The sequence below is a fragment of the Uranotaenia lowii genome, chromosome 2 (genome assembly GCF_029784155.1).
Source record: "Uranotaenia lowii strain MFRU-FL chromosome 2, ASM2978415v1, whole genome shotgun sequence".
Classification (NCBI taxonomy): domain Eukaryota; kingdom Metazoa; phylum Arthropoda; class Insecta; order Diptera; family Culicidae; genus Uranotaenia; species Uranotaenia lowii.
The window spans coordinates 129,012,772-129,026,587 of NC_073692.1; the positions used below are offsets into that span (position 1 = coordinate 129,012,772).

At 37.1% G+C, this 13,816-nt stretch overlaps 1 protein-coding gene across 1 annotated transcript; it reads left to right on the plus strand.

Moving 5' to 3' along the window:
- Positions 1-298: 298 nt before the first annotated feature.
- LOC129748916 (INO80 complex subunit C-like) lies at positions 299-13,678 on the plus strand. Its single transcript, XM_055743718.1, has 2 exons — positions 299-498; positions 13,466-13,678. Exons 1-2 carry the CDS (start codon positions 351-353, stop codon positions 13,660-13,662), a joined length of 345 nt encoding a protein of 114 aa, XP_055599693.1. The 5' UTR covers positions 299-350; the 3' UTR covers positions 13,663-13,678.
- The last annotated feature ends 138 nt before the right edge of the window (positions 13,679-13,816 follow it).

Below are 13,816 nucleotides of genomic sequence, written 5' to 3' on the forward strand. Positions count from 1 at the left end.
CTGCTCAGATGGTTGGTAAAATATAATTTGTTACTTTTATCACCTACTTAAAAAGAATACTTCAGATAACAATTGTATTGGGCGAGCTATATTTTGCTCAATATTTTGAAAAAAAAAAAACAAGTTATCTTGTAACCTAACATGGTTTTCCCTCAGTGTAAAAAGCTCCCATATATGAAAGCTCCGCTCAATGAGTAAAATTTAATCAAAAATTGATAAAACAATGTGAGTGTGCACACATGCATGCATGCATTAAAGTTTTGTTTACATGCATGCATTAAAGTTTTGTTTACCAACAACCGGTGCAAGTGCAAAAATTTTCGAAACCGTGCTAGTTTCTAGTCTGCAGAATGGAGGAAAATTCGATGCCAATTTTCAAAAGAATTACCTTCGCCCAAACCAATCCGATTGCCGGAAACAAGAAACGTGTCTGGAAATCCTTGAAGCAGATCGTGGCCGTAGAGAGGACGCTTCCGTGGAAGGACACTGATGTCACATGTAAGTAACATTTTTCAGATTTGAAATGACTAGAATGATTCACAAAAATTAATGTTTCTAAATATACAACGCTAACGAGTAATTTTAAACTACATTAGACAAACTGCCAAAGTTGATAAAAGATTCACTCTAAAGGGGCTCGATTTCGCCAAGAATTATAAATATGATATTCATTTATTTGAGGTAGCTGATTCCGAATATGAATAAGTTGATTTTTATCCAAGATATCTTGTTTTTTTTTTTTTTTTCGCGGGAAAACTACATCTTCCAATGATCCTGCAGTCGCAGGAACATCAAAACACCCAACACCTAACACTAGCTCTTCTGCGGTGACTGTCCAAATGGGACTTTTCAAGCTGTCCGATATTGTGAATGGACTGCTTTCGTTTTTTGATGCATCGGACTCCATTAGAAGCATTATTACAGCAATCCTTCCTATTGTGAAGACATTTTTTGAGCAATTGATGCAAACTTGGCCCCTTCTTTCAGTGTTTATCTCTCTCGATGGCTAATTCACGCCGAGAGGTCGGAGATATCACTGTTATACAGTGGAACTGTCGTAGTCTCATTCCTAAACTGGATGTGGTCAACCATTTACTTCATAAAACGAACTGTGATATTTTTGCATTGTACGAAACTTGGTTATCTTCTCTTCTTCTTCTTCTTCTTCTCATGGCGAGCTGACATCCAGCTAAACTGCCAAGTCTTGTCAATTTTATAGGGTAGTTTTGGGCGACATGATGCCTCTTTACGCGTACAAAAGTTTAAAAGTGTTTGGAATTGATGAGGTTGAGGGTGGTTTATTTATTTACTTTGTGAATATTCTGGTTAAGGTTAATCAAGAGTATACTTTTCTGTTTAGTTTTCTAAAAGTTAATGTTGTTTATTTTTACAAATTTGGCTATTTCTTTGAAGCTGTTAATATTAGCGTTCTCAAGGATTTCATCTATGTTGTTGTTTTCATTTAGTGATTTAAATTGTGTTCTATTCGGAAATTTACTGCAGAAGAACAATAAGTGGTTGATATCTTCTTTGATTCCACATTGGTCACAATTATCATCCCCTATCATCTTCCACCGAAATAATCTGTCTTTTGTTAATGTGTGATTTGTTCTAAGTCGTCCTATAGTAATAATTTCATGTGTTTCTAAATTCCAGTTTTTACACCAGAGATGTGTGTAGGGTTGTGGATGTAATTGGTAATATTTCTTGCCTTTAAATTCTGATTCTGTTTTGTATATTGTTTTCCAATCTTCGTATGTTTCGACTTTTGCTAAATTGAAGCCATCGTTTAACGGGATTGTTGAATAAAATTTATTCCCACTGAGACATCCTTCTTTAGCAAGTTGATCTGCTATTTCATTGCCCGTGATCCCTACGTGTCCGGGAATCCATTGTAGATGAATGTTTTTGTTACTTTCTTTGAGTTTATTTATTATTTCTGAAATGATGAAGTTATTTTTTTCTTTTTGATTTTTTAGGCTTTCTAATCCTGCTTTGGAATCTGTGCAGATAACAAATCGAGCATGACTTTTAGTTTCGATGATGTCCAATGCTAAGTTAATTGCCATGAGCTCCACGTTCATAATCGACAATTCTTTATTCAGTTTAAATGCTATTTTTTCATTTGGATCGTCTATCCAAATTCCTGCTCCTGTCCCGTTAATGGATTTCGATCCATCTGTATAGACTTGGACATATCCATTGTATTTATCCTTAATTAAACTATTTATAATTATTCTAGTAGTATTATGGTTCATTGCTCCTCGATCCAAGTTCGGAATTGTAAGGTGGATTTTATTTTTATCTAGGGTTTTATTACTCTGAGTTTTAGTGTCGGGTTTTGATGTTAATGCGAGCATGTAACTGTTTTCAAATACTGTTTTCTCAAGAAAGGTGTAGTGTTTAGGTAATGAATGTAACTCTATAAATTTGTTAGTGATTTGGGTTATTGGTTTGTCGTAATACGTAATACGGAGAAAACGTAACGTTGTTCGTAAAGCCCGCAAACGATACTTTCGAGACAAGACTGATGAGAACAAATTATCCCTCTCTAGACTAGAGACTGAATATTCGGCAATTCGTAACGCAGCATTTGATCAGTATATTTTGAACATCGAACGTAACGTTAAACAAGATCCTTCTTATTTCTGGAAATATATCAATAGTCGTCGACTTGGAAATTCTATTCCTTCATCTGTAACGTTTCAAGAACGGACATCGGAAAGCATTAAGGATTCTGCTGGTTTGTTTGCCGAATTTTTCAGTAGCGTGTACAGCTCACTCTCTCCGGACTGCACTAATGATTACTTTGGAACACTGCAAAATCGTGACATTAGTCTCCCGCAGCCCGTATTTTCAGACCAGGAGGTTCTAAAAGTATTGGTATCCATGGATTCTTCGAAAGGTTCGGGGCCTGATGGGATCCCAACGTCGTTGGTCTCGAGAATTGCTGTATCACTTGCCACGCCACTTAGCATGATTTTCAATCTATCGATATCGGAAGGTGTCTTTCCTGCTCTTTGGAAAATGTCCGCTATTGCTCCAATTCATAAGTCTGGAAACGCTCATCGTGTGGAAAATTATCGACCAATATCCATTCTTTGCTGTTTCTCCAAAGTATTTGAAGTCCTGATGTACGAAAGATTGTATACTGCAGCTGTCCCGTTACTCACGGAGGTCCAGCACGGCTTTGTCAAGAAAAGGTCAACGTTGACAAATTTAATGTGCTATGCCAGCGAATTGCATACAGCCACATATAAGAAACTGCAAGTGGACTCTATATACATTGACTTCGCGAAGGCCTTCGATAAAGTTCCACACAGAATCGTCATAGAAAAACTTACTCGCTACGGCTTTCCTGTATGGGTTACCAAATGGTTGTCGTCGTACCTGCATAATCGTCGAGGTTTTATCAACATTCGTGGTACTCACTCTATTGTGTTCAACATGCCATCAGGTGTACCGCAGGGCAGCCACTTAGGACCGCTTATCTTCGTGCTGTTTATAAACGATTTAGCAACATGCCTTCAATCACCGAAACTACTGTTTGCTGATGATTTGAAAATCTATCGAATCATAGATTCAATAGTGGATTGCGCTGCGCTTCAAGATGACATCGACAGATTACTGGCGTGGTGCAATATACATGGAATGGAAGTTAATGGCGGTAAGTGTAAGTGCATAAGCTTCTTCAGGAGTAGAGCCTCAATCGTTTACGACTACACTTTGAGCGGAAGCTCACTCGAAAGGGTAACCTCCATAAAAGATCTTGGGGTTACTTTTGATCAAAAGCTCACTTTTGCCCAGCATGTCGCGACGACTACAGCCAAAGGTTTCGCTTTGCTCGGTTTTCTTCGTCGGAATACGTCAAGTTTTGAAGTCCCGTATGCATTGAAAACTTTATTCTGCTCGTTAGTACGCAGCGTCTTAGAATATGCTGTTCCTGTTTGGGCACCCTACCACTCCGTTCACAGCGACAGGATTGAAAGAATCCAGAAAAAATTTCTGCGGTACGCATTACGCCGTCTGCCCTGGCAAGATCCCGTACGGCTACCTCCTTACTCTGAGAGGTGTGGCCTACTATCAATGACGCCTTTGAGTCAAAGAAGAAACTATCTTCAACGAATGTTCATCTACGATATTTTGACCAACGCTGTTGACTGTCCTCAACTGCTCCAGAGTTTAAACCTCTACGCCCCAGCTCGACAACTACGCAGTCAGTTGATTTTTTGGTTGCCAAGAAGCAGAACAGTATTTGGACAAAATCACCCCTTATACCGATGTTGTCAAGCTTTTAATGTTGTCTCGCACTTATTTGACTTTCATATATCTAAATCTACGTTTAAAAGTGCAATCCGTGATGTAAACTAGTTTTTAACTAATTTTTAATAGTTTTGTAATCTTATTCATAAGTTAGTTTTAATATTAAGTCTGTATGACAGTAGTCAAAGACTCCAAATAAATAAATAATAATAAAAGTCCTTTAGCATTTGCTTTTTTGCAAGATAGTCTGCTCTACAGTTAAGGGGCATTTCGCCAGCTTCTGAGTAGAGTACGTTTATAGGCGTTGATTTGAGGAGTCTAAGACTAGTTCTTATTGAGGAATTGTAGATTGTGCTTAGTTTTTTAATGTTAGTTTTTGCTGCACTTCCATAGATGGTGATACCGTAATCCAACTGCGATCTTATGATCGCTTTATTCACCTTAAGGGTAGTTTTGGGGTGTGCACCATTCGACTTTTTGGCTATCATTTTAATTATGTTTAAGCGTTTTCTTACTTTAGTCTCTAAGTAAGTTATGTGTGGTTTGTTTGTCAGCTTGTTATCAATCATATAACCTAGGTATTTGTGTTTTTCTGTTTGTTTAACCGTTTGATCGTTAATGTTGATATCTAGTTGATCAGTTATTCTAGAGAAAAAAAGTATAGCTGCTGATTTTGCTGGGTTAATTGTAATTTTTAATTTATTCAGCTCCTGTGCAAATATGTTCAAGGCAATGTTTGCTGTTCTATTTACTTCTTCGAGTGAGTTTCCGATAACTGTTATAGTAAAGTCATCTGCAAATTGTTTAAGAATTACTTTTTCCGTTGTAATTTTGTGTAATTTAGCTGTGTAAAGGTTGAAAAGGATCGGAGACAACGGACAGCCTTGAGGGAGACCTTTGTCCGTCAATTTTGATATTTTTCCATAATTTGTTTCCAATACAACTTTCCTTTGAGTTAGGTATGAATGTAACCAAATTAAAATATTTGGTGGGATTTTAAGCGAATCTAAGTTTTCTAACAGTATTTTAATATCTACCGAATCAAATGCTTTGCTTAAGTCCATAAAAATTGATGCTACGTATGTTTTATTTCTTCTGGCTTCCGAAATTGTCGATACCAGATGATTGACGCAATCAATGGCCGAAGATTTTTCTTTAAAGCCATATGATAGTGGTGGTAGGATATTGTTTTTATCGATAAATTCATTTAGGCGTTGTTTAATTTCCGCATTGATTATTTTTAGATTTATATTTATTAAAGATATAGGTCTGTAGGAAGTGTCTAGCATTTTATCCTTATTAGGTTTCAAGATCGGTATTATTTTTATTTCTAGCCATTCTTGTGGAATCTTTCCATTTTTCCAAACTTTATTAATCATTTCAAGAATTTTTGTTTGTAGATTCAAGTTTAAATTTTTTAGCATGAAGTATGAAAATTTATCGCTTCCTGCCGCCGATTTATCTTTTTTCCTTTTCAATTTATTTAGCATACCTTCGATACTCAAATTTTTCATGTATTTTTCTTCTTGTACTTCGAAATTCGAAGATTCGAATTTTATCGGAGTTATTTCTCTCTTAAAGTTATTTTCAATAAACTTCTTAGCTAGATCCTCATTTGCCATCAGCTCTGAGTTATCTTTATTTTGAAAGTTTCCTCCAATGGCTTTTATTATTTTCCACATTTGGTTAATATTAGTATTATCATTTATATCTTCCAACATACTATTTCTGTATTTATAGACCTCTTCCTTAAGTGTTTTATTAAATTCTCTCTCTGCTTTTTTGTATTCTTGTTTATTTCTTAACGTAAGGTTTTTCCTAAAAATAATATGTTTTCTGTTTTTCTCTTCGTAAAGATTTTTAATTTTTTCATTCCAGTATGGCTTTATTTTTTTCCTACTGTCCGTATGTATAGTATAGGTTGCCTTTTTGATTGCTTCTTCTATTTTAATAGTCATCTGTTCTGGTGTTTCTAATGAGGTTGGGTCTATTTGATTAAGGAACTCAATTGCTTTGTTTTTGCTTGTTATTTGTTTAGAAACATTTGAGCAATATCGGTTGGAGTTTTCTAATTGGTACTCGATCAATTTATGATCAGAGCCTAAGTCCTCTTCACTAATTTTCCATGATATATTGCAAGCAATTGTGGTTGTTGCTAAGGTGAGATCTAGCGCTGACTCATTTTTATTAATTTCCGGCCATCTTGTGGCTTCGCCATTGTTTAGTAGAACTATATCGTAATCATCTAGCAATTCGCTAATGAATTCTCCTCTTGCATCCGCTCTGGGTGCATTGTTGTCCCATAAGGGGTGGTGACCATTGAAGTCGCCCGCCAAAATCACATTAGTTGAACTGTTAGAAATGAATTCGAATAAATTTTTTAGTGGAGTTCTTATATCATTTAGGATTTCATCTGGTGGGATGTAGAGTGAGATAAATATTATTTGATGTTTGAGATTTTTAATCTTAATAGCTGTCAGTTCTAAGTCTACTTGAGGAATTGTCAGTTTTTCGTAAATAAGAGTTGGGTGGATGAGTATTCCAGTACCGCCGTAGCCGTCTGTCCTACAGTTGTTCACAAAATTGTAATTTAAAAATTTAAAATTTTCAGAAGGCTTGAGCCAAGTTTCTTGAAGTAAGAAGACGTGAATTTCTTTTGTTTTTAAGTATGTTTTCAATGTTTCTCGTTTATGGAGGGGTCTTAGACTCCTTATATTAAGTTGTGCTATATTTAAATTGTAATTAAAATTAGCCATTTCAAATCCGTTAAATAATTCGGCTTCTTAACTTAAATTTGTTTTTGCTGTCTCAATATTCATTTTATTGAGAGGGGAATTGTGATATTTTCTTCTTTTTCTGTATCTTTATTTAGATTGTTATGGTCTTTGAGAATGTGTTCTATTGTTTTTTGAATTTCTGTGAGTAGAAGATTTTTATCAATAAGATTCGTGTTTTCATTTGTAGTTTTTGTTATTATGTTATCTAATTGTGCTTCAAAGATTTTGTTTATTTCTGCTTGTAGTTTTTCCTTTTCTGTAGTTCTATATGGATTACTGGTAATAGTTTTAGTTTTCTCTAGTGTTCTACCGGGTGTTGCGTAAAAGTTTTTTGTGTTCGTGTATGTGTTCTTTTTAGGTTTTAGATTCTCAATTATTTTGCTGTAATTTGTGATTTTTCTAGGTGCATTAACATATCTGAAATTTTGCTGCGAACTACTTGGACGTTCCAAGGATGGGAATGCGTCGGTAGATTCGAGCATCGCGTAGTAATTTTTTGTTTTAGGGTAGAGCTGTTCTGCCTCATTGTATGCTATTTTGTTTATTGTCATTGCGATATTTATGTGTTCTTTTCGTATTCTTTCGGGACATGTTTTTTCAGTCGGCAAATGGTTACCTTTACAGTTTCTGCAGGTAGGTAAGGTGGTTGGATCGCATGTTTTATGAGTGTCATCGATTTGTTTCCCACAGTTTTTACAAATTTCGTTGCTTTTACAAGCCTCAGTTTTGTGCCCTAATCTCCAACACCTGTTGCAAATTCTGACAGGATAGATGTATACCTCGGGATGCGCGTAAACTCCGTAGATTTGTACGGTCCTTGGCAACTCCATACCCTCAAAAGTAATTTTTACTGTTTTTGTGTCGATAAGTTCTTGTTTTTTGGAAAATTTGTTTTTTGTTCTCATTCTTTCTACTCTTATTATTTTCTTATCTGATATTGTGTGCTCCAAAATTTCGTCCGGAGATATTGAAGTTGGTATGTTCCTCACCACTCCTATTGTTTCCAACATCATTTTCGGAACGTATGCCTTAATATTGTTTGATTTTAAGAATTCTGTTGCGTTAAGGATTTTTTCAGTTTGTTTTGGTGTTCTATAAATTAGCTTGTAACGGAATTGTCCTGCTCTTTTGATTTCATTGAACTGATCAAGTTTCGCTTGGAACAGAAATTTCCCTATTTCCATTGGCTCTAGGTTCTTTGCTCCTTCTTTCTTTTCGATGGATTCGATGAATATTACGTTCGATGTTTTATTTATAATATGTTGGTATGTCGATTCGATGATTTTTACATTATTAGTTTTGAGATTGTGTTGAACTGAAGTTTCCTGTATCATGTTTGATGTTTGTGTGGTTTGTGATGTGTTGTTATTAGTGTGTGTGTGTCTGTAGATGTGGGTGATGCCGTACTATCGCTTGAGCTTGACGTTGTTCTTGGCTTGGTTTTTTTCTGTTCTTGGTGTTCCGCTTCGAATAGATCCTCTGATCGTTTTCGTTTTTCGTTGAAGTTTATGTCTGCGAAACCTAGAAACGGTTCCGAGTCCAATATGTCGTCTTGGTAATCACTTACCTTACCTTTATCTGGTGGAAGATTTCGAGGGTCAAACGATTGTGACGCCATTTTGTTTTTTACTCTTCAAACTTAAACGCTAATTTGGATTCAATTTTAATTTTTCTCTGGTAATTTCTTTTCCTCTTGATTTTCCTTTTTTATCGAACTTTCACTGTTTTCCGATTGATTAAACTCTTTTGTATCATCGCTTTTAACACTCTTAAACTATTAAATTTGACTTATCCGTTTCCCTTTTATTATGACGCTGACTATGGTAGCCGCTTTCACGTCCGCTCTTTGCCACTGTTAAACGAGAAGTGTGGTTATCTTCTCAATCTAACATCTCATTCCACAATTTTAATATTATCCGCCTGGATCGTGACGATTCTTATGGAGGGGTACTTTTGGGGATCAATAAGTGCCACTCTTTTTATAGAATTCACCTTCCTTTATCGGGCGGAATTGAAGCTGTTGCTTGTCATACAACTATAAGAAGTAAGGACTTATGTGTTGTCAGTTTGTACTGGCCTCATAGAGTTGCAGTGGATCGAAGTCACCTGGAGGACCTGTGCTCAGTGCTCCCCGAGCCAAGGTTGATCCTGGGGGACTTCAATTCGCATGGAACTGTCTGGGGAGAACAAATTGACGATAGTCGTTCAACTCTTATCTATGACATTTGTGACAGTTTCAATTTAACAATTTTGAACACGGGTGAAAAAACACGGGTACCTAAACCTCCTGCAAGACAAAGCGCAATTGACCTCTCACTCTGCTCAAATTCCCTATCATTTGATTGCCAGTGGAAGGTGGTCCATGATCCTAATGGTAGTGATCACTTGCCTATCGAAATTACAATCACTAATGGGGTCAGTTCTTCAAACACAATAAATATGACATATGACCTTACAAGACACATCGACTGGAAAAAGTACTCGGACGAAATAATAACAGCCATCGATTCTATGCATGTTCTATCTCCGTTGGAGGAGTACCACTTTCTTTCACGTTTGATATATGAAAGTGCACTTTGTGCTCAAACGAAACCCATCCCAGATTCATCTGTTCCTAGAAGGCCCCCTAATCCTTGGTGGGACCAGCAGTGTTCCAAGCTTTATAAAGACAAATCGAAAGCATTCAAAGATTTTCGAAAACATGGAACTCTCGTCCTTTTTGAAACATATGTTTCCCTTGAAAATCAGTTCAAAAACTTGATCAAGGGGAAGAAAAAGGCGTATTGGAGGAATTTTGTGGGTGGTTTATCACGGGAAACATCCTTGAGTACCTTGTGGAGAGTGGCACGAAGCATGCGTAACCGATCATCTACAAATGAAAGTGAAGAATATTCACATAGATGGATATTTAACTTCGCACGGAAAGTCTGTCCAGATTCTACACCTGTGCAAAAAATAATCCGGAATGTGCCTCCAGATAGGTGTGATCTAGATTCCAGCTTTTCAATGGTCGAATTCTCACTTGCTCTCCTATCTTGCAACAATTCAGCTCCGGGAATTGATAAAATAAAATTTAACTTGTTGAAAAACCTTCCGGATGCCGCCAAATTTCGCTTGTTAAATTTATTTAATCAATTCTTGGAGCACAACATTGTTCCCCAAGATTGGAGACAAGTAAGAGTCATTGCTATCCAAAAGCCCGGAAAACCAGCTTCTGATCCCAATTCGTACCGTCCAATAGCGATGTTGTCTTGTATACGGAAATTGATGGAGAAAATGATTTTGTTCCGATTGGATAAGTGGATGGAAACAAATGGCCTCCTTTCAGATACTCAATTTGGGTTTCGAAGGGGCAAAGGGACAAACGATTGTCTTGCTTTGCTGTCTTCAGAGATACAAATGGCGTATGCGAAACGTGAGCAAATGGCTTCAGTGTTTCTAGACATAAAGGGAGCTTTTGATGCTGTCTCAATAGAGGTTTTGTCAGACAAATTGCACTCCCGAGGTCTGCCTCCACTATTGAACAACATCTTATACAGCTTGCTTTGTGAGAAACATCTGAACTTTGCTCACGGAGATATTGCAATTAGAAGAACCTCTTACATGGGCCTCCCACAGGGTTCATGTTTGAGTCCACTTTTGTACAACTTTTACGTGAGCGACATCGACAGTTGTCTCTCTGAAGGCTGCACTCTAAGACAACTTGCAGATGATGGCGTGGTGTCTGTCACAGGATCTACTGAGTCTCATCTGCACAGACCTTTACAAGATACTTTAGACAGATTGTCAACCTGGGCTTTGGGACTTGGGATTGAGTTTTCTCCACAGAAAACGGAGATGGTTGTTTTCTCTAAGAAGCGTAGACCTGCTCAACCTAAGCTTCATCTCCTAGGCAGAACGATCACTCAATCGAGGTGTTTTAAGTATCTTGGGGTTTGGTTTGATTCCAAGTGTACCTGGAGAGCCCATATTGAGTATCTGAAAGGAAAATGCCAACAAAGAATCAATTTTCTCCGATCAATCACTGGCACCTGGTGGGGAGCCCATCCAGAAGATCTTATAAAACTGTACCGTACAACGATTCTCTCAGTGATGGAATATGGCAGTTTCTGTTTCCAATCAACTGCTAAAACGCACCTCATCAAACTCGAGCGTATTCAATATCGATGTCTACGAATAGCATTGGGTTGTATGCCCTCAACGCATACCATGAGTCTCGAAGTTTTGGCAGGTATACTTCCACTGAAAGATCGATTTTATTCACTATCTCTCCGGTTCCTCATCAGGTGTGAGGTCATGAACCCATTGGTGATTGCAAATTTCGAGAAGCTCCTTGAGCAAAATTTTCAAACAAGATATAGGGCTGTATATCATGAATTCATGTCTATGCAGGTTAATCCTTCATCGTATTCTTCCATCCGTGTTTTTCTCCCTGATTACGACATTTCCTCTGTCCAGTTTGATTTGTCCATGCAGCAGGAAATCCGCGGGATCCCTGAACAACACCGTCCCTTCGTTGTTCCAAGGATTTTTTATGCAAAGTATGGACACGTCAATGCTGAACAAATGTACTTTACTGATGGATCTCTTATAAACGAGTGTACCGGGTTTGGAGTGTACAATCAAATATCCTGTGCATCTTATAGTCTGCAATCTCCATGCTCCGTGTATATCGCTGAATTAGCAGCCATTCATTGGGCACTGGATAACATAGCCACGCGAACCGTTGAACACTATTTCATTGTAACGGACAGTCTCAGCTCAGTTGAGGCTATTCGATCAATAAAGCCCGGAAAGCACTCACCGTACTTCCTTGAGAAGATACGGATAACGTTGAGTGCTTTATCAAGACGCTGCTTTAGCATCACCTTCGTCTGGGTTCCTTCACATTGCTCGATAGTGGGCAATGAGAAGGCAGACTCACTAGCGAAGGTGGGTGCAACTGAAGGCGATATTTATCAGCGTCAAATTGCCTTCAATGAGTTCTATTTTTTGATTCGTCGAAACGCTCTCGTCAACTGGCAGCGCAAATGGTACGAAGATGAGAAGGGCCGCTGGCTCCACTCGATTATTCCAAAGGTAAGCCTCAAACCCTGGTTTAATAGGTTGGACCTGAGTCGGGATTTTATTCGTATATTCTCCCGTCTCATGTCCAATCATTATTCCATGGATGCGGTACTCTATCGTTTAAATATTGCTGGCAGCAATTTGTGTGGCTGTGGCCAAGGTTACCACGACATCGAGCATATCGTTTGGTCATGTGAGGTCCATCTAGCCGCCAGAGCGGATTTATTGGACTCCCTTCGGGCCCGAGGGAAACCACCCTACACCCCAGTAAGAGATGTATTAGCTGCGATAGACCTTGATTACATGTTCGAAATCTACCTCTTCTTGAAAGCTATCAACCTCTGTCTTTAAACAATCCTTTACTATTTTCCCTATATCTATTCTAGTTCTTAACAATGAATTGTAAATACAAAAAAAAACAGACTTTGGCTCCTTAAAACCTTCGGTATGAGCCGTTTCAAATAAACGATTTATAAAAAAAAAAAATATCTTGTTTTTATATCCATTGGCTGACTTCACAAAAAGGTAAAAACCAATTGAAAGGAACTAATCTATTCAGTAATATAGAGTACTACTGAAAAATTTGGATTCAAAGTCTTCAATCGACAACGAACTTGAAGACTTTTTATTTTTTATCTGGGATTTTCATCCGTTAATTCATCCCTAAAAAACTGTTTTCAGAATTATTTTGTTATTTTGTTGTGAGTAACAAGCTACGGAATTTCCATTTAGTTCCTTTATTTTTGTTCGTATAGTATGGGAGAATTCCTATTATAAAGCACAATTTAAATCCATTGTTGCATGACAGGGATGTAGTTTCGATCTATGATTTATTGTATTGGAATAAATGAAAAATTAACGAAGGTTAATGGGTTAATATAAGTCAAGTTTCTTTAACTTAAAAAGACTTACGGTTAGCGATCGACCGTCACAAAACTTTGTAGAAAATTTCTTATCAGCGATTAAGTAGAGCGATCTATAACGGTGTGAGATTAGAATTGAGTGGGTGAATTGTAGTAGACCTTTTGCCTTACCGTTTACTTATAATGTTTAAACGCTTGATAGCTCGATCACTAACATCATGCTGAATTATTGCGAGAACTTATAGTAGAATTGAAAATTAGTTTGAGGTGATGATTGAAATATTCTTACCGATCAATGCTTTTATTTGTTGCAGAAGTTACTGTCGCGGAGTAGAGTACTTAATTAATAGTATAGTTACTTGATTTATCAAAAATGTGAGTACTTAACCACTTACATTTTTGATAAATTTTGAAACTTGAAGATAAACTTAGTTTTCGAAACCTAGGTACATGTTTTCCCCAAATATGATCAATGTGAATTTTATTTCCATTTAGATTCGTCCATCAATGCGCCTCCATCGTTTGTGCCGGCCAAAAAATATTCGGACATTTCTGGCCTGATTGCTCCATATACCGATCCTCACTCTAAACTACAATATCACAACTCAGAAGAATTCCAAACGGTGCGAAGCCTTCCAATGGATCTGACAGCCGGTTACCTAGCTCTACGTGGGGCAAGTAGTATAGTTTAAAATTTAATTTTTACAATGAGCATTTTGTTTCAAAACTACTTGGTACTGTCTACAATTATTTGAAAGAAATTTTCCTTGAAAAGGTACATGCACTAACATGTTTTAGAGAAGGTTTCTTCATAAGTGAAAAAAAAAACATTTTGTATTTCGTCAG